Source organism: Glandiceps talaboti, chromosome 10, assembly GCF_964340395.1.
Source record: "Glandiceps talaboti chromosome 10, keGlaTala1.1, whole genome shotgun sequence".
Lineage (NCBI taxonomy): Eukaryota > Metazoa > Hemichordata > Enteropneusta > Spengelidae > Glandiceps > Glandiceps talaboti.
In genome coordinates, this window is record NC_135558.1 from 5940256 (window position 1) to 5961272 (window position 21017).

At 36.2% G+C, this 21017-nt stretch overlaps 1 protein-coding gene across 1 annotated transcript in view; it reads left to right on the forward strand.

Annotated features, from left to right (window-relative positions):
• The first annotated feature begins 8211 nt into the window (after positions 1-8211).
• Positions 8212-21017, forward strand: part of LOC144441309 (hemicentin-1-like) — an 80626-nt gene continuing 67820 nt past the window's right edge. Inside the window, exon 1 of the mRNA XM_078130866.1 lies at positions 8212-8539. Coding sequence (XP_077986992.1) covers positions 8212-8539 — 328 coding nt within the window. The remainder of the gene's footprint in view (positions 8540-21017) is intronic.

Below are 21017 nucleotides of genomic sequence, written 5' to 3' on the forward strand. Positions count from 1 at the left end.
GTTACCCAACCTCACCACTGATGGCTCACTTCATGGCTGAGCATTGCAGAAATCATTTGTGTGAGGAGAAACATAGCCACTGCCCAGATCTGTGATAATTGATGATTGGACAAAAATAATTCCAAATTTTCATTTTCACGAACCATGTCTATATTAACAACTTATTATATAAACTTCATGAAAATCGTCTGTTAGATTTACCAAAATGCTCTTGGAAATGAGTTGCTCCTGTGTAATTTTAATACAAAGGTAATATTGTGGGTAAGTCTCTCCACACACCATTTTGGAACAATAACTGACTCTGCTTTATGTGGCAGAAGTCTGAGTGTCTGGGTAACTAAGACTTGCCACTGGACTGCAGGTTCAAGCTGTGACATACACATTCTGTACATATATGCAACTATAAAGCTATTCATGTACCATGTAAAACCTGTATTGCGTTATGCCAATCTAGTCTTGGTTACCCAGACTCTAGTCTTGCTGCTAGACGTTCGAGCTTTCTTTCGATACTATAAGCGAACAAAGTTCGCAGTGAGGGCTTGCCCGTACAGTCGAGCAAATGTCATTTTCAGACCAGACATTCCATTGAGATTAGTGGGTTGGGCCATGCATGCATGTATATACTTTAATATATTCAATCTCTGCATGCAGGTGTTGACAAACATATTTACATCATTACTATGTCTTATCGGTTTGTGGTAATTGTGTTTTATGAGTGTGTAGACGTTGTCATTCACATATTTCAGTTAACGGCATTGGTGGTTATTTTTACAAGCCCCTCCTTAAGATGAATATGCATGAAAAATTAGCTATTGTCCTCTGTGCTTGTCGCTAATACGGTTCTCTGATTGGCAGTTATTTATATCCTGATGACATTTGCTAGACCTTGGATGTTCCATCCTCGATAGCAATGTTCGGTCGTGTGTCGTATTGTATCGGAAGAACATCCGAGGTCTAGCAGATAGACTACCCAGACTCCTAACATCCACCTGTGCTAGAGATAGAATTCAGAGGAGTCTGGGTAATAAGACCTTACCAATCAGGTTGGGGAATACTATAAAACTATAAAACAGTTATGACAATGTGAAACATCCATTATGTTGGAAAAGGTAATAAAATGGCAATGACAGAAGAAGTTGTGGTTTAATACAGCAGAGTAGAATATGGGCCTTCATTAACATAATTGATAGCCTTCCTGTATGTATTACACTTTAACTTGACATTCACTTTGTCAACACCAAAGTCTGTAATCACCGCTTTTCCATGACTACTAGTATTCTAGCATACCATACTCAATAAGTTTCATGTGTACATTACATTTATCTAACCAAAAGTTTACACTTTCATATAAACTTTATTTTGTTGGGGGTTTTCTTTGTTAACTATTATTACTGTAGTTTATATATTTACTATCTTCCTTTAGCACCAAATACTTATTGCAGAAAATCCAATGAAGAAATGTAGTTTTCTGGATGCAATAAAAAATTATATTCTATTCTATTCTTGTGGTTTAAGGACTGGACCATAATCAGTGCTATAAAGTTATGACAATCATATTCTGTTTAATTGTACATCTGTTCCTGCCACACAATCACATATAACAGTAGAACTATACTTCTTGAACAAGAGTGCAGTTGGTGGAATGTCCATCTGCTACAAGTGATATTACCAGTTCGGGGGGGGGGGGGGGGGGGGGCGTTATCCCAAGAAGGGCGCCCTCAAGTGTTGGAGTTCGGGAGCTTATTGTTGTTACGGAAATCCGAAGCAGTACCAAAATCTAGTAAATTGGTCCTTCGCTCATCGTCAATATATGCACAAAGTTTCACCATAATCCATTCACAACGTTTTGCGATATTCTGCCAACAAACAGAAAAAGAAACAGTTACATAACGACTCACAGGGGCAATTATCAAAATAAAAAGTTTCGGGATATGTCGACGGATACATGTCAGTCATTTTACAGGCTGTAAACCTACAAATATTTACATGATTCACACAGTGATAAAAGTTTATGTCTTGTCAGTCCAGGAGTCGATGTGTTCCCACATAAATCCCCCAACAATGTCCCATTCATCACATGCAGGCCTATACATATAGTTCTTGATACCTGATATCTGACCATAATAATACCGGACAATGTTGACCAAATAACTCGATATCGACTTTATATAACGTGAAAAGTTCGAAAATGGGATGAGTGTTGTCGACCTATATTAGGTACATACAAAAAAAATACTAGTCCATGCAAGATTGTGGAAAATCGCCTGTTGCAATTACTTGTCTACTTTTTCTGTATATCTTCGTCTTTTTCCATTTTATGAATATTTTTATTGTAAAAAGACAGAGACTGACACTTCACACATCACTGAAGTAGGCAATGCTTGAATGTTAACATCTCCGTGTTTTCCATTACGACAGAGTGCTCACACAGGTCTAGGCCAATATTGAGCCATTTTCCTTCTTTCTGAAGTATAGTATTTCTGGCTACTCAAGAAGCGTTTCCGTTCGAGCCACTCGAACACTAAAGGACTATAAAACAGTCACTGGATTGTTTCCTGGCTATTAGGGACGAGATCAATAGTTCATTGAAAAACCGCGTGTCTATAAAGTATCGAAAATGTCGTTTCTGTGGCTATATGGCTTGAGTATATAAAATATATTCAGAATCAATATACGAAAGTGTGTTATCGAATTGAAGGCGAGGTTAATTGGACGCGATCTGTCACAGTTGGAAGATGTATTTCCCATACAGGTTGTTTATAGTAAATACCTTTCGTATGTTCAGACTGTATTAAACATTGGATTGGCTGTTGAAATATTTAATAAAAGAAAACAAGACGGACTCAGTTTAATGTTATGCTACATTATATGAAGAACCGTGAAGAAGATAACTCTATACACACCCCATGTACTACGTCTATACAGTTGCAGAACTTTAGGCATGTCGTGTCGGGCCATGTCAGTCACGGTCGACTTGCAGTAGTACGGGGAAAAACACGTGTCAGCTGTGATTTGTGACAACCGTTGTTCAGGGAAAGCAGGAAGAGCGATCACTTATATTTTACGCATGGCTGCCTTATTGTGCACCACACGGGTTGTCGTGAAAAGAAATCACATATATAACAACCTTGTTAGAAATTTTTGTTTTAGAAACAATACTTATTCTTACATATTTCCGCTTCTCCAAGAAAGTTAAACAAATTAGTACTGAAATGTCTTTCCGCAATACTGTGAAATATCTTGACGGTGCCGTAAAAGAGGCTGTGGTTTACGACGATGCGTTTGTTAGATAGCATGGAAGTATTGGTGATACTTTCGTTCTAATAAATGGGATTTTAAATGTAAATTCATCGAATACGAAACAAAACGAATGGGCCTATATACTACGAAAGCCGTAGAGGGACTTCTGACTTCTGACTTCCGACTTCTGACTTCTATTCTGTCAGAAGTCCCTCTACGGCTTTCGTAATATACCTCTGACTTGCCTTGTAATTTATTTTCTACAAATACTAAAATTCATGCAATCCTGTTTTATAGAAAGATATGGAATTTGTTGGGTTTTTTTTGTAGTAGGGCAATGTTGGCTGCTCAGATTCTGATATAAATGTACATACTACTGTCTAGTAAGTAAGTAAGTAAGTAAGTAAGTAAGTAAGTAGTACGTTAGTCTTGCTGCTAGACGTTCGGGCTTTCTTTCGATGATATAACTATAAACGAACGAAGTTCGCATGTGAGGGCTTGCCATCCTCGATAGCCTTGTTCGGCTGTGTGTCGTATTTTATCGGAAGAACATCCGAGGGCTAGCTGATAGCTGATAGCTGTACGTGTGCTCGTTTTCTACGATCTCTCTCTCAGAGTTTAGTTACTAGACTAAAATGTACACAATATAGATATTATAAATGTATGTTTACTTCCTGTTTGCGTCTGTTGTCAAGTCTTCTGTACAATGTACATGCAACAAGTGCAACTGGTATCACATTGCTATTGGCTGCCAACAAGTACTAGACTTGCTAATATTACGCTCTCCACGTGAGGTCCTTTTGAAAAGATGACAGTCTGTGCATAGGCTTATTGTGACTGGCCAGGGCACTTCCTCCGTCAATATTTAGAAGATAGCCGGAAGTGAAATTGACACCAATTATACATAAATAGAAATAGAAAGTGACATTGGAGATGTGGCCATGGTATATGTGACGTCACAATATGATGACGTCATGTCTTGGAATTGACCTCAGTCAAGGTGTCTTATATTTTCTTGTTCTGTGATTTAGTCCTTATGTGACGGTGGTGTTGGCTGTAAGTGGTGGGAAGGTCAATTTTTAAATTCCATAGCAGAGCATATAGACCTGGTTAAAATGGCATCGAATCGAAGTACTGTATACATACATACATACATACATACATACATACATACATACATACATACATACATACATACATACATACATACATACATACATACATACATACATACATACATACACACACACACACACACACACACACACACATACATACATACATACATACATACATACATACATACATACATACATACATACATACATACATACATACAGTACTTTGATTTTATATATAAATTAAAACGAATCTTCTTGTAGTGCGTGCGTTGAATAACAGGTCTGAAGCTTGTGACGATGACTTCGAAATTATCAATAATAGTTTCATTATGCAAATATGGACATTCTTAACAGTTATTATCTAGTCGACGTCCAAATGTTATCATTGGCTTCAAATCTGTCTTCACCCGTCCAGCTCAATGAGACAGCATGAACCAAAAGTTGTTGATATACAAAAGTTAGGCCTATTAACTCCCAACTGTTAGAATGATGTAAACAGTAACATTATAAGTAGCGTCCTCATAAGACAAATCACAGTCCCTCTATCATAGAGGAACTGAGCATTACCTTATAACCATTCTCGCAAACCAGAGTTATTATTTCTACCACTACATTTCGAAATAGTGGGCCAGTGGGAGGCTCGTTAAGAACGTTGCCGTAAAACAGGCCGTGGTTTGCGACGATGCTTATAAACGTCTTTATCTCGCGGTGAGTGAACTTGAAACAAGTGTAATTTTACCCCTTTCATATAGAGTTGGCTAAACACGTCAATATTATCGATATTATCGACATTTTATTGTGTTCCGATAGAAACATTCTGATACATATCTCGGGAAACAAGTGCCTGTGATAAAACAATCCTATGATTCCAATTAGGTAACTCGGCAATAGCTCATCGACGTACCTGTGCAACAGGAAATAACTACACAATGTTCATGTTTATCTTGTCATGTTTAGACTAGGACAGGCTTTGACCTTTACATTGCCTACAGTATACCATTTATCGGCTACTTATCACTGTGGGACAAGCTCGTAAGCCGAAGACGACAGACAATGAATAAATAAATCTTCATTTACAAGCTGAAAGATAAGGAGAAATGATAAAAGAAAGGAAATGTGTGGGAAAGACCATTGTTTACAATACAATAACTCCATGAATACACATCTTCTAATGTGCTCCCCTTTTCCCTTCCAGGGCGTTGACCTGACACTGGGAGGATGAAAACAACATTTATTTACTAGTACTGTGTCTCCCTTGTCTTGTCTGTGTTATTTAATAGTAAGCTTACATAGGTAAAAACTTCAATAGTGCTTTTATGTGAATTACTTGGTTGCCAATCCTGTCCTTGTAGGAAAAAAAACAACAAATGGAAAAAACCTAGAAATGTCTTGGCGGAGCAAGGATGCTTCTGTAAAGCAGGAGAAATGTCTACTAGTGGGAGCAAATGCCAAGACTTTCTTTGAAGAACTGGAATGGGGTTGTTGAACTTGTTTACCAGTGAAATTTAAAACCTTAGTATATCTTAGGTACTTGTAAGCGACATTTCAGGGAAGCTCTGCGTGTTTTGTGAACACAAATATTGTTTTGCGCTAGTTTCAAGTGTAAACTGATATCTCGGCTTATCTTGGGAAAAACTATCGCACACGCCTTTGATAGCATCACAGTCTTTCTACACGAATGCGGATACGGACAAAGGAATTTGTTGCGTTTCAAGAACGGTGATAGAGGGACTGGGATAGTACACATAAACACTCTACCCATCAACTTGTTCAGTTGGTGAAAGTTGTGATTGTTTACGAAACGATATACCCCCTGGCAGCTCTAGTACATGTGTACATACCCCATCTATCTAACCCGTCACCCGTAACTATAGCAACCACGTGCGCTATTGTAACAACCATATAAACAAATATCAGAAATATTATCGGAATATCGTCCCACGCCACTTTTCATTCTCAAAATAACTTTGATATCTCTGTAAATGTCTTTGCAATGGTATCCACTTTAAAAAACGATAGTGTCACGAATTTTTGACCTCAATTCAACTTTCTAATCGCGCGTATCGTGACAACTTCTGTCTTGCAAGATCGAAGGGAGCGGAAGTCAGGTGCCCCATATACATCTTAGACCACTATAATGTGGTCTGAGTTTACATGTAATATTTTTTTCTGTGTATGCAATTGAATTCTGAGAATCAATTGTGACCACGTATGAGTGTTTGACTTCGCAGTGAAAAAGATACAGCCATTACTTGTTTTCCGAGATATGTATCAGAACATTTATATCAGAATACTATAAAATGTCGATAATATCGACATATTTAGCCAACTGTATATGAAAGGGGTAAAATTACACTTGTTTCTATGATCGCGCAAGTTCATCCACCGCGAGATGTTCATATACAGTTGGCTATTAACACGTCAATATTATTGATATTATCGATATTTTATTGTGTTCCTGATATAAATGTTCTGATATAATATATCTCGGGAAACGAGTGCCTGTGGAAAAAGACCTAGTCGGAAGCAACAGACAAACAAACAGGCTGTATGTCTGTTTACCAGACAAATACTGGTGATAAAACTGCACAGTGCCTTGCTTTGTCAAAAGATTCGTGGTCGTTCTCTTGATTACACGTGGGATTTATTGCGTATAGTCCATACAACCATGTACTAGAGTAAGTTATGTCATACACCCTGAAGGGTATATGGTTATGTACCCCACTGTGGAAGTTTTGCCTGATACCCTTATCGCTAATACTATTAAAATAAAACATATCTTGGGTATTAGAGAGACGCGAGACCTGTCTAAATCGTAGCCTTGTACCCAATCATAGTATCATAGTAGTTCCCCCGCATTTATTGTAATCTTCTTGTACCACATGACAGAACGCATTTCCCATTTGGTAGCCTATATTATTAAATCATAGGCCTATATACAAAGTCTTCTCTGTGATTGAGTATATATACGACAGTCGTTCAGATTTCTTGCTATATAAATTACCACAAAGATCATTGTAAACAACAAGATTATGTAGTCAGTGTAATGTATGTATTTGCAGAAGTACTACACATGTACAACCCCGCTTGTGTTATCAAACCGGCGGCACTGTGCGGCAAATCCTTACACATAGCTTAGGCTAGAACTAAGCAAGACCGACAAATGTGGGTGATAAGAGTAGTTTATTTGCCCAACTTTTTTTCGGTACCAGATTCCAGAGAAGAACTGGAATGCCTGCATGGGTTGCAATTCTGACATATCGTGGAGGGTTATACTTCCATGGTGGAATTTACGATGATCGCCAACCATGAATGACTATTATGTCAGATGAAACACCAAAATGCCGATAAACACTGTAAAGAGATATCGAGATCGCACCGATAGTGTCGAATTAAGTAAACACAGGAAACGCTTTAGCTCATTAGCATATTGATAAGGCTCATTTACATAAAAGTATACATTTACACACAGTACAGAGGGACAGCATGCAGTGCAGAACTTTGAATCCGCTTACCGTCGACTGGGCTCAAAGTTTTCACTGACAAATTTTCTCATTTTTTTCCGATTTATGACACTTTCATAGCCAAACTTCCAGTTTATATATATTCTTCATTGACATGGATGTGCGTGTGACGCACCTTTGAGTAATTCCTTCTCATCTATGACCGGATTTTGTCCGTGCCCAGAACTAGTCGTCTGCTGCCAGTGCTGGTCCATTCAGTGAAGTTTCGCCGTGTACTTCGCGTAGTGTGTAAACTTTGCTGGACTGAGGGGCAAAATATTTTTGACTACGTTTAATAGGTCCATTCATTCAGCAATTTGCGTTTGATAGCGACAAAACTTTTAACAATGCAGCTACGATATAGTATAATCTTGCAATTGTGTATATATTTGTCGCTTTTTGCGACGAACTGGCTTGTTTCATCGCAGAGAGGAGATGTAGATGTTGTCGACTATATCGCAGAAGCCAGCAAACGAAATCAACTCGAGCGAGAACGAGAGGAAGCACGGCCACCAGTCGGAGCTTCGACTCTAGCATTTGTATTCGATGTAACTGGCTCTATGTATGATGATCTCGTTCAAGTAATCGAGGGAGCAGCAAAGATTTTAGCCACAACTTTATCCAGACGAGATAAACCACTTTACAATTATGCATTGGTACCATTCCACGACCCAGGTAAGTGCTTACACTATAAATTATATACAGTTTACGTTATCAAATGCAAACGGTAGGAATATTGATGCTAATCGCAGTGCTCCAGGGATTGTACTCTACATACTAACTATTTTGTAGTTTCACTTGTGTGAAGTAGTGACAACCGGTCAACCAAATAAAGCTACTGTTGACACTTCTATGTTATCCGAACCCTTGGAGAGTTAATAGCTACAGGCAGCCCTCGCTGATGAATCATCAAGGTGAACCGCAGAATGCTCAGCTGTAGATTTATCCATATTACATGATATAGTGTATCCGATATGAAACAACAGACCACTTTTCAGTTGAACCCACTATTTTGAAAATTGGTTGATGAAATAGTTACGGTAGCATAAATAAAACTATAGCTCAGCTGCTCGAATAGTATTTGTTTAGGAACCTTCAAACTTGACCTTCAAACGCCCGTACCATAAACTCTTGAGTTCGAAAAAAGAAGATGAAAAGAATGAAAGTAAAATGAATTTTAAGGAGAAAGGCAAGAGAAGTATACAACTTAGAAGTAATCTCACATGTGCTAATTTATGGAGTTGGTAGATTTGTTACTTGTAAAGTCATCTCTTACTTAGTGTGGGTTTTTTGTCCAAGGAAAGAAAAAAGAAACTTTATTGTTAGGTAGTTGCTGAACCAGCATGAAACTTGTCCAAAATTTCAGTATAAATGAGAAATTAAAAATGCATACTTACATGTATTAGGTTAAGTTTTGTCAGCAAAAAAGTATGTTCAGATTGTATGATTTATTCAAATCAGTAGGCTGTAAAACTTTTTTCACCACCACCCCCATGAAGTCAGGGACCATCACGTGTGCATGCTGGTAACAGCCTATGTGTATCTGCTGTATGAAATTTAGTATTGACAACCAACTAGTATTTTCTAGAGCAACTAGTATTTTTTGAGAAACCGTGTCCTTGTACTACAAATTGACTATTGAGTGGTCATATATTGCTGTTTGTTTTGTCTTTTGGAAAGAATAATCTGGCTAAATGCTCTACACTCTTTCTATTAGTGTCTCTACAGGGTTACTCTAACAACACTGATCTTTCCAGGGCCGTACTTCTAATGGGTCACGGCCACAGGAAAAACACCCAACTGAGCATTCCTCAAAAATTGTGGACAGCTAGCTGACCTTAAATATATAGTTCATGAAAACAATATGACAATATCAGAGTGTATGTTGGTGACAGAATCAACACTCACTAAGAAATGACATAGTATGCTGTGCTGCTGTCAGACATTATAATAACTTTCCCATGGTATTGAGAATTCCTTTAATAGTTGAAAACAGACTATTAAAGTCAGCTGTGGATGGCACAACTCAATTGTACAGTGGCCATTCACTGACTTACATGGATGTATTTCAGTGTTGTACTTAGGTAGCTAGACATTGTAAATAAAAAAGACTGGAAAGTACAATGCTGTATTTTAAGTGTCAGCAGGCAGTTATTCTTATACAAAAAGACCCATTTGTTTTGCAAACAAGATCTATTTAAGTATTATTTAGAGGGTCCATCTGAATTACTGAAAATTGACATTTGTCAAGTCTGATAGTTCTAAAAAGGAGTCAATTTATTTTGTCTGGAAGTGCTTTAATTAATAGACCAAACTTAATAGCCTCTCATTGTGAATGATACACTAATGCTTTAACAAGTGGAATGGTAATTGTTTAACTTTCAGCCTTTTCTTCACTCATCATCGTTAAGCGCTTGCGAGGGCTTGACCTACATCATCGGAATTTGGTTCTAGCTTGGGGCAATTATCTACCAAAGTGATTGGTGCTTTTTTGGGATGTTTGTAGTTTGGCCATCCTTGGTTCTGTGAAGAGAGAGTGATACCCCCTGCTAGGGATCGGGCAAGCTTTCAGGCATTCATAAAGTAATGGGTACAAGGCTAGACAAGTGACCATGGTGGTGAAGTGTTTGCTATATCTCCAATTATAAAATAAAGAAGCAGACAGTTTAAGTCGTCCTTCACAATCTGGTTTTCATTTTACACATCATTATACCTCCTTTGGTACATGAGAAGAAGTCTTTAGCCCTGATGTGATTGTGAACTTCAGGAATGATTCTAAAGGCACATGGGTGGGGTTAGCCTATGTCTCTGGAGTTGAGATTCTGCTGTGCCTCTTTCATTATCCATAATAGTGAAAGAAGAACAGTTGAGTCTCAGCTCCAGTGATGCCGACAGGCTACGGTAGGGTGTGGTGTGATGGGATGGGATGGGGTATCATTAGGTTGGAGAATATATCTGTCAGGATGAGAAGATAGTATTTCCATCTTCCACAACTTGAAAGTGGTAAAAGTCTGCAGGTTTTTCACTTTCTTTATATGAGATAGATCTGTGAAAGAAGAGAAAAAGCATTTATTACCCTTAAAAATATACATCTAAAAATCATAGGGTAGTAATTAAGACATGGAAATGAGTGCATAACACTGGGTATAGTTAAGTTTGCTGCTGCTGTGAGAATGAAATGGACTGAAAATGGAGAGCCAATCATTTCCTGAATAGATAGCGATTGTTGCAAACACTTAAAGATTGAAGTCTTTGTTCTTTTGTTAGTGAAGTTTAATGGTGTAAATGGAATGAGTACTCTAAATGCTACTCCCTCCCAAATTGAAAAGGTGGACTTGTGACTTCTTTTCTTTTTTTTAGAACAAATGACAATTAAACTTAAGATCTTTAAGTTGGTGTGTGAGAAACATTTAGCAAAGAATAGCTGTTTTCCTCCTTATCATCAAATAGTCCTTTAAGCAGAGGAAAGGAATCCAACACTTTTGTTTCTGTGGAATTCTTGTTGATACCAACTATGCAGACCCCACAAACAACATATAAGTGCTCTACAGTAGACAAAGGGGGAAAAAACCTTTTCCCCCATCATTAAATGGCTAACCTCTAGCAAAACAAGAGAAAGAATGAAAAGGGCCAGCCATTTATTATTTTCCAAGGTATTGAGTAAATTCCTTAAAGTCAAAAGAGAGGACTTAAATGATTGCATTTTGGCCCACAGTATTCACATACTCAAGGTCAACCAATTAGTGGGGGGGGGGGGAGATTCTTTCATTACCTAATACCTGTAGTTATTTCATAATAACTGAATTACATGTATCCTTTGGTTCACACGTTCTTTTGTTTCAAATTTTCAAAAAACAATTACATTTCTGAAGGCGAGTCTGGCTTGTGACATTATTGCATCTCACTGCCAGCTGAAATGTTTTTGGTTTTTTTTGGAACTTAAGTATTTTCTTGATAGGCAGTCATTGGTACACAGTTTATGAATCAGGAGGAATATCGGTGCTTTATCAAAGGAGAGATAGCAGAAAGTTTCAAACAATTTGCCTAAGTTGACCTCTGAGGTGTATGTTTTCATAACCGTGCTGTAGGGTTGTGTAATGTAATTTGTTTGGTGTGAAAACACAAGGTGTACAGTTTCAGTAAATTGTTGGTTGTGTCAACACATCTGTAGTTTGCACACAAGTCTCACACATGAACTGAATGGTGTAGTAGTTGCTGTGTTGCATAAACAACAACTTTTGAAGCACCCAGGAATAGCTAAACTGAAATGGAGACACTAAAGCTAGGAATTGTAGAAGTAAAAGACACCTCAATATTGGCACAAAGTTTGTTTTGGCATTGATTATGCATATCTTTTTCCATCAAAAGAGTTGTGAATTACCAGAATCTCTGACCACTTTATAGTGGTCTGAGCTAGAATACATTATGCCATGTTTTCAGGCTGAGAAATTTGAGTACTACTGCCTGATTATACAGTTTGTCCTGTTGCAAGGCAGACTCTGGCTACTACATTTTGTATATCATATAGAATATACAATATAGTAGGTACTTAAGTAGTGTGTAGCATAGAATCTATACTTTTTGATGTATTTGCATGGGGGATGTGTGGATTAGACACACAATGCATAGATTTGGGCTACTACTACTAGTATGTAGCATGCTGTTGGATGACTTTGTGAATGAAATGACTTGGTCAAATTGGTCTGAGATTGCAGATTTAAAGCATCTATTCAGTCAAATTCATACAACAGTACAGATTTTTGTGTGTGTGCATATATATATATATATATATATATATATATATATATATATATATATATATATATATATATATATATATATATATATATATATATATAATCATGTATATGTATATATAATATATAAATATATATATATATACACCGGTATATATAATTATATATATATATATATATATATATATATATATATATATATATATATATATATATATATATATATATATATATATATATATGTGTGTGTGTGTGTGTGTGTGTGTGTGTGTGTGTGTGTGTGTGTGTGTGTGTAGATAGATAGATAGATAGATAGATAGATAGATAGATAGATAGATAGATAGATAGATAGATAGATAGATAGATAGATAGATAGATATACATACATATGTATACTAGTAACTAATGTATATATATATGCTAGCTTCTCCCGGGGCTACTCTAATGTATCTGTGGACATTATGAAGGATAAGTACTCCACTGTTTGGGTGGATATGTAACTCAACTCTTACAGTAATTAAGCACAGTTGATACTAAGCTCTGAACTATGATAATAATCTTTGCAGCATGTGGTAAATGAGAGAAGCTATGCACCCTCTGTAGTGTTTGTCTATCTGTCTGTCTCTGTGGGATAGTAAGCATGCAATTGCTCAGGTCAAATCTTGTATGCTCAACTTCTAAGGACAGTTTATACATTGCATTGTTTAGTACTGGAACTACTGAGATTTAACTTGGCACTATCAGTAGGTTAAGATCAGCTGATCTTGGCCAGCGGCTAGTCATCCTTTGATCTTGGTGAACTTCGACCTCTGAAGTGATTTGTCTCAAATAAAGTACCAACTTGCTGATATGAGCATCTCACCAGTTTATATAACGTCAACTTTAATTAACTATAATGAGATAAAAGAAAAAGACTTTAAATTGTCCAGTAGTTTGACATGTTCCTTTACATCCACTTTACCCACTCCTAAAGTAAATATGTCAACTTTTACTTTGAATGAAGTTATAGACAGACACAAAAATCAGAGTAAAAACCAGAAAGACTCACTTTACCAACTCCTAAAATAACTATGTCAACTTTTACTTTGAATGAAGTTATAGACAGACTCACTTTACACACGATTCACTCCTAAAATAACTGTTAACTTTTACTTTGAATGAAGTTATAGAGAGCACAAAAACCAGAGTAAAAACCAGAGAGACTCCCTTTACCCATTCCTAAAATAACTATGTCAACAGTTGTACATCCGTTTGGAATAAATCATATCTCCAGGACAAATGTCAAAGGTATATATACAATGTATTTGCTGTCCTGTTGATCACTGTCAGGTTTTATTTCAGAATTTATTAGTTGATAACACCCACAAGAAAGACAATTATTCTTGCAGAGCAGTGTGAAAAAATTAAGATATAATCTTTCAGAATGATGTGAAATAAAAATATACAGCTATGTATACATAAAGACCTTTTTGTTTGATTTCAGGAAGAAAATGTACAATTTTGTTTTCAATCAATGTGACATCTACATTTTACGTGGGTAATTTCACAAAACATTCCTTTTAACTGAACTGAAAATTATGTGATTGCATGTTTTGATAAAATTTGTAAAATGCAATTACAATGCCATGAATGCATAGGTGCAGGCAGGTTGATACTAACAAAGTACATATTAGAAAGTAGCTATGTACATACATGCATACCATCAAAGTTTGAAAATATTTTCCCACACTTCTGTTAGTTCCTGGTACATGTAGATGAGTTGATCTGTTTTTAATTGGTGTTAGTCCAACATCAGGTCAATATGTCAGTATTCCATGTTAAGACCAGCATGCCTACACATTGTATACTTCTTGCCAGGCATAATTCATGCTCTTTGAATTCAGATAACATCCCTAATGGGCTGTAAATAGTGTTCGTGAACCTTACAATTACCTCTGCAAATATTTATGGCTGCTTTTTTGTAGTAATGTTTATTTTCAATACATAGACTTCTGTAAGCTATGCAGTCCCAGCCAGCCTTCATTTATCACTTCTGTATGGCTGGATAGCCTTAAATGCATACCAGTGAGTCATGGTGTGAAGTTATGTTCTCAGTGTATCAGCTACTGTATATTTCGTTAAGTACAATCTGTTCATTATTGTTTTTCTTATAAAGATTCATTGTTCAATCCCAGGTTCTTCTCACTCTATTGCTTTCTTTTCAGTGAAACCATGTTGATTTTTATAACATCAGTCAGGACTAGTTCAGGACCAACTTTTTTTAGAGCTCTGCCAGACAATTGTGTTTCTCATCCACATTTTTAATAATAGTCCCAATTTCCAAAGTTTTATTCATAGTTTTAAAATGCAGTTATCTACTTTTCAGCTCACTATATGCCAAAAATTTTGATTTCATGAAGAATTGTTTTGAGGTGCACATATAACTACAATTGAAATTCTTGTCTAATGGACATGAACATTTTCGTGTTCATTCCTTGCATTTGGGTAGCAGTGATTTTTATACACTTTAATTAATTGATTTATTTATTGTTTTTTGTTTTTATTTATTTATTTATTTATTTATTAATTGATTGATTGATTGGTTGTGCTGTAATGGCATTTTAATTGGAGTAAACAGAATTTCGCTGCTCTTTTACCAGAAAAATGGTTCTTTAATGAGACCAATATAATTCATTACAAGAAAAATATCTTCAATTGTACAATTGCTATTGTAATGCAATCTGTGAAAATTTGCTGTTTGGAATATTTGCTCAATGATTTTATAAACCTTTCTTTAGATGCCAAAGGCAGATGACAAAATCATGTGTAGTGAAAATTATGTGTTATCAAATAGAAGTGTGAATGAAATAATGAGAACGGTTTATCATTCCTTATATTACCAACCCCATTCTTCAAAATGTTTACAGCAGTGAAAATACTGTTATTAAACCTCAAATAAAATATTCTAGTATGATATAAATGTTGATGTGTGCCCTCTATGATATTATTGCAGTTATCGTCTGGTATTGTTAAAGAGTTCATTGCATAGTACTCAGTAGGGATTGCCTCAAGTTTTATACCTATAAAAGTTATATCATTGGATCGTTTATAAGTAGTTATATCTTAATATGAGGTTTGAGTTCAGTCAATTACATGTGATGGTTAAGTATATGCATTTATAGTAAGTTTAATACCTTTTTTGAATGGCCAGCAAAATGCACACCAAAATGTATAAACTCAGCTAGAGCCCCTTTGAAAGAAATAGGAAAAGAGGGTTGATGATGCATGAAATGGTTGACACCAATTTGAACTATTGACATTATGAAACACGTACTTTATCACAATATATGTGCCCTTCTGGTAAAAGGCAAAAATGTTCTTGATGATCAATATGATAAAAATGGACTTTCTTGCAACTCATTGCATATGTAATGTAGCCCAGAGACTTGTCAGTGGTCTTACTAACTTGTGAGTTGGATAACTTGATAATAGTGAGGAATAGGGAAATATTAACTTTTGGTACGTCACAAGATATTGCTATGCTTCACACTGATGCATCAAATTGGCTGAGGGGACTATGCACATATCACAATGTCAAACAACAATAAATTTACTGCTGTCAGTTTGAAAGCCACCTGTATAAGTTTGTTACAATACATGTAACATGTCTTTGTTGTTGTTGTTAGTTTATTTATATCTTACCAGCACTACTCAAACTTCAAAGCACTTTACTCCTGGCATGAACCGATAACAGCACACCTGCGGCTACCTTTTATTCTTCCTCACCCCTTGGGAAGCAAACAATACATTGCAACCTCTGTAAGTGCATAATATTAAATCTAATACATTGTAACTGCTATCCTACCAGGTCCTCAGTTATACACTAATTTATTCATGCCTGGTTCATATTATGCCGAAGCATTCAGAAACAAATGACAATGACAAGGCTCAGACCTGCAACCTGCAGAGCTCAAACCAGCCACTGTCCATTCGACCATCATAACTCCACATTGCATGGTTGTGCATTGCAAGGTGATCATAGTAAATGTAGATGTTTCATCTGTAATGTACTTAAAACAACACACATCTTAAAGGGCTGTTTACTCAGTTGTATTTTACATATACCATTAGAGATACATTTATCTTCAAATGGAAATGCCATTTCCTGTGAAGTTTATCTCAAAAGATAAAATGTGGGTTTCCTGTGCAAAGATAACTCAACCCTTGTCTTGAAAGCAAAACAAATTGCTACTAAATCATAGTAAATGTTGTTAAATGTATGATGTGATTTTACAAGCAAGGTATATGTAGATAAGGATAGTGAGATACTAGGTGATATTAAAAGAACAGAAGTATTTATGATGGACTTGTCACCAGCATGATTTACATGTAGGGTTACGTGATGAAATACATGTACTTACAATACAAGTACACAGTGTGCCCTCTAATGATAGCCAAATGTCGTTGCTGTGAGTCAAAATGAGAAAAACTGGCATTTCTTGTGAGTCACCACATAGTAGAGAGATAGGGGAACACCAACTTTGGTGCATCACTAGAAATTGTGTGCATCAGTGGCGCATCGATCAAATTGACTGAGAGGGCACACTGCTTGTACACCAGGTACCAACATGCAAATTTGTATTTACATGTAGGTACAATATCATAATTCCTGCCAGAGAAGGGGTGGATACCTTGGGGATACCTGTAATCAGCAGTAGGAGTGTGTCACCTGGATAGAGCTTAGAGAGGGAATGGTTGCACATCATGTACTATGAAGTAAATGCATACCAGTATAAAGTGCAATGATGTAGTTGATTTGGTTGTCTCAAAATTGTGCTGGGATGAGGCTACCTGTGGTTAGACTTGGTTGGAGTGCCAATCATGCAACAATTTATACTCCCCCACTGTGTACTGGAAAGTCATACCTCCTCATATCATTAACACTCTTGCCAATGAAAACTGACTTTTGCTGCAGGAATTATTGTAAACTTGGAAATTTAAGCTAAAGAGTTATTTGTGCTTAATTCGCTGGAAAACAAAAATGCAAAATAAGTAGTCATTTGTATGCCTTAGTGTACGTGAACTTAAATTTTATACCAGTCTTGTAATTAGTAATTGTCTTTGAGAACTAGCTGAAGACTATAAAATTGCAAAATATTCTAGTGGCGAAAATATCTGTGTTTACAGTATGACTTTTCTATGCAATCTTAATCATGATGTGATTGTAAATCTTGCACCTAAGAGTCAAGTGTTCATCAGACATGATGTGGATACACAGTACATCACATATTTCCAACTTTTTGTTGTAAACTTAAACCATAAATGATAATTCAAACTGGCTGGTTACACTCCTTTACAGTATAGCATGTGTGAAAGCATGATAAATTATACACTAATAAAACTTTGTGTCAAAGTTCATAATCGCAATGGCAAATGCTTGTGGTCAATATTCATTCAACTTTACTACTCCATTCTCTTTGAAGAATCGCATGCAACTTCAGTTTAATAGTAGGTTTGTAGTCGGCATTCGTCATAAACTGACCTTCCTTTATTTATTAGTTGTCCTCAACCTTTGTGTAATAATGTGACTTGAATTACTTCATCATTCTTGGACAGTTTCAGGTTTACCCATAACTTGCCAATTATCTTGACGTATAAGAACAGATGGAAAACGTGGAACATGGAGCAGTGTCTCCATCAACAGAAGATTAAAGGTGCAGGGCTTTCTCCTTTCTGAATGCCCTTTTGTTATAATACCACCACATTACAAAATTGACCAGTTGTTAATACATGGATTATGTCTAATTATGATATTATGTGTTGCATCATAACATGTGTGTAAATTCTAGAAGTCAACAACACATGGTAGGGTACAGTACTCCAGAGTGTAACATGAACTGGTATTTCTGTAATTGGGTAGATAAAGAGGCAAAATAGACCACCTCTCAAATCTGGAAACCATTATTTATTTAGCCAGATAAACATTATAGTGTGAGAAAAAGATACAATATGAAATGTTTGACTAGGCCTGTTTGTCACTGACTATCCAAAGTAGAGTCCTACTAAGCAGTTACATACAAAAAGGCCCCAAGCAGAGCTTACATATACCTCAAGATAACCCAAGTCTTTCAAGATTTAGATAAGAATGACCCATGTCATAAATATACAACTTCAGTGTGAATTTTATAATTTGCAGTGTTGATGGTAGTTGTAATGGTGAGCTGGTGATGATTTGCATATTAATAAGATATTTGCATACATTATAACATGTACTTTGTACATTTACATAATAACTTGTTGATTTAGAGTAGACCTATGATTTAAATGATGAATATGCACATTAAGATTACATGTAAAGTCAACAGTTATAAAAATATACCATCTACATGTGAATGTGAACCATAAACATACAAGTAGGAATGATGTTAAAGTACACAAACGTTAAAGCAATAATTATCATAATGATACATCTTATTATTTATATTTGACGCAATCAATATGACAGGCATCATGCCAAGAGTCAGCTACTAACTCAAATTTTTTGTTGCTGCCTGGATATACATATTTTGGATGTATTTTTGGCCCTCAAGTATGTGTTGGGTTTGGAGTGGGGGGGGGGGGGGGGGGGGTTAAAGAACTTCTTAAAAGTATTATGAATTGAATAAAGGCATCCTGGTTAATCTCCTTTGATTCTCCTGCAAAGTGTCTCTCCAAGAGGCATCTTCTTTTAAGTGACAGTTACATCTGATATCATTCACCAATCAGTCTGATTTTCAGGGTGGTCGTTGATCAAGACGATGAGATAACATTCTTCCATTCATAGACTATAATTACCTGCTAGTTTCCTAATCAACTTACAACTCCTTGTCTGACCTTCAGACAGGGTGCTGTGTCTGTTTTTCAACACTGTGTTTCCCTTGTGATCTAGTCAGACAAAACAACTTGGGAGGCTTTCTAGTAACAATGGGGTTTACTTTCTCATTTTAAACAAATGAATATTCACAGAAAACTAAATGTATTGTACTTTTAAGATAAGATAAGTCCATTGAAAGTGTTGATGGTGATTTGTCATTGAATCTTCATCCAACAGCAATTCTTTAGCATGGGATTAGTACTTTGTTGCCACAGAAGGGTGAAAGTGTATGGGAAATTGAAGACATTTTCTCATATTTTCAAAGTGGAAAACCCATAAATAGTACTATGTTCACTTTGTGTGTCCAGTATTCTCCCCAAATTCTTCACAAGAAGCTAAGTTAGTGATCAGTGATACTTTCTGTACTTGCCAGTTTAATAGAGAACATCGTTTATGCATAATTTGAAGTTGTTTGGGACTATGATTTTCTTTTTACAGAAGGCACGCAAAAATTACAAGAGAACATGGCACCCTTGTTTCAGAGTTTTAAGGAGAACACTGAGTCTGTGATCATCATATAAATTGTGCAATGAATGTAACCACCATTTGGACACTACATGTATGTATCATATGTCATATACACGTTATAGTGGAGAAAAAGCTAGCCAGTCCAGTATGCCCACCTTGGACACTCCAATAGGGAACATGCAAACTTGCAACATGTTGAATGTTGCATCATGGGAAATGGGATAATAAATGCTAATGAATTAGTATTGTAAACAATATTGTTACATTGTTCGTAACCACAGATAATCAATTCATAGTCACCCTGACCTTTGTGGGAGGTTTATTTTATCGGTAGCTCCTGATTAGGTATTATGATAACCACAGATAATCCCATAGTCCTTTGGGTCTGAGCATGCTCAGTCTGGATTGCAAGTTCCCTATTGCTAGATTGATGCACTACCAACCATGCTATCCAGTGTCCACTGCCCACCCAGCCAACCAAACAGTTAATAAAGCAAACATGAAAGAAATGGTGATGTGGGTGTGCTTGTCAAGTAGTCAGTCTGGCTGGTGATCTCATAGACAGACTGATATCTTTGGACAATTAAGGATTCATTCATACACCATCTGTTGTGATGAAAGATGATGATATCATTGTCAGTACATACATGTTGACTGATCATACCCGGCCAACATCATATACATTTACATGTATCTATGATTGTTGGTCCCCAACAGAGTTTATTCTCTCTCGGGCATTTATGCATTTAGCATTTTGATTTTGATTGTTGTGAACTAGTTAATGCATTTATGCATCATTTTCATAAAATGATGCACTGGTGACACCACTTACTGTCAAACTGTACCTATTGAACAATACTATTGTGCTACCATTATGCAAATAATATTCCTACTATAATTTGTATGGAATATTCTACAACATACAAATATCCCCCCCCCCCTAATAAATGAATTCAGCAAATCAAGTAGGAAACTAACAGTATGGACATGTTTGAATAGATATAACTAGTATTGTACATATGTGGAAAACACTGTA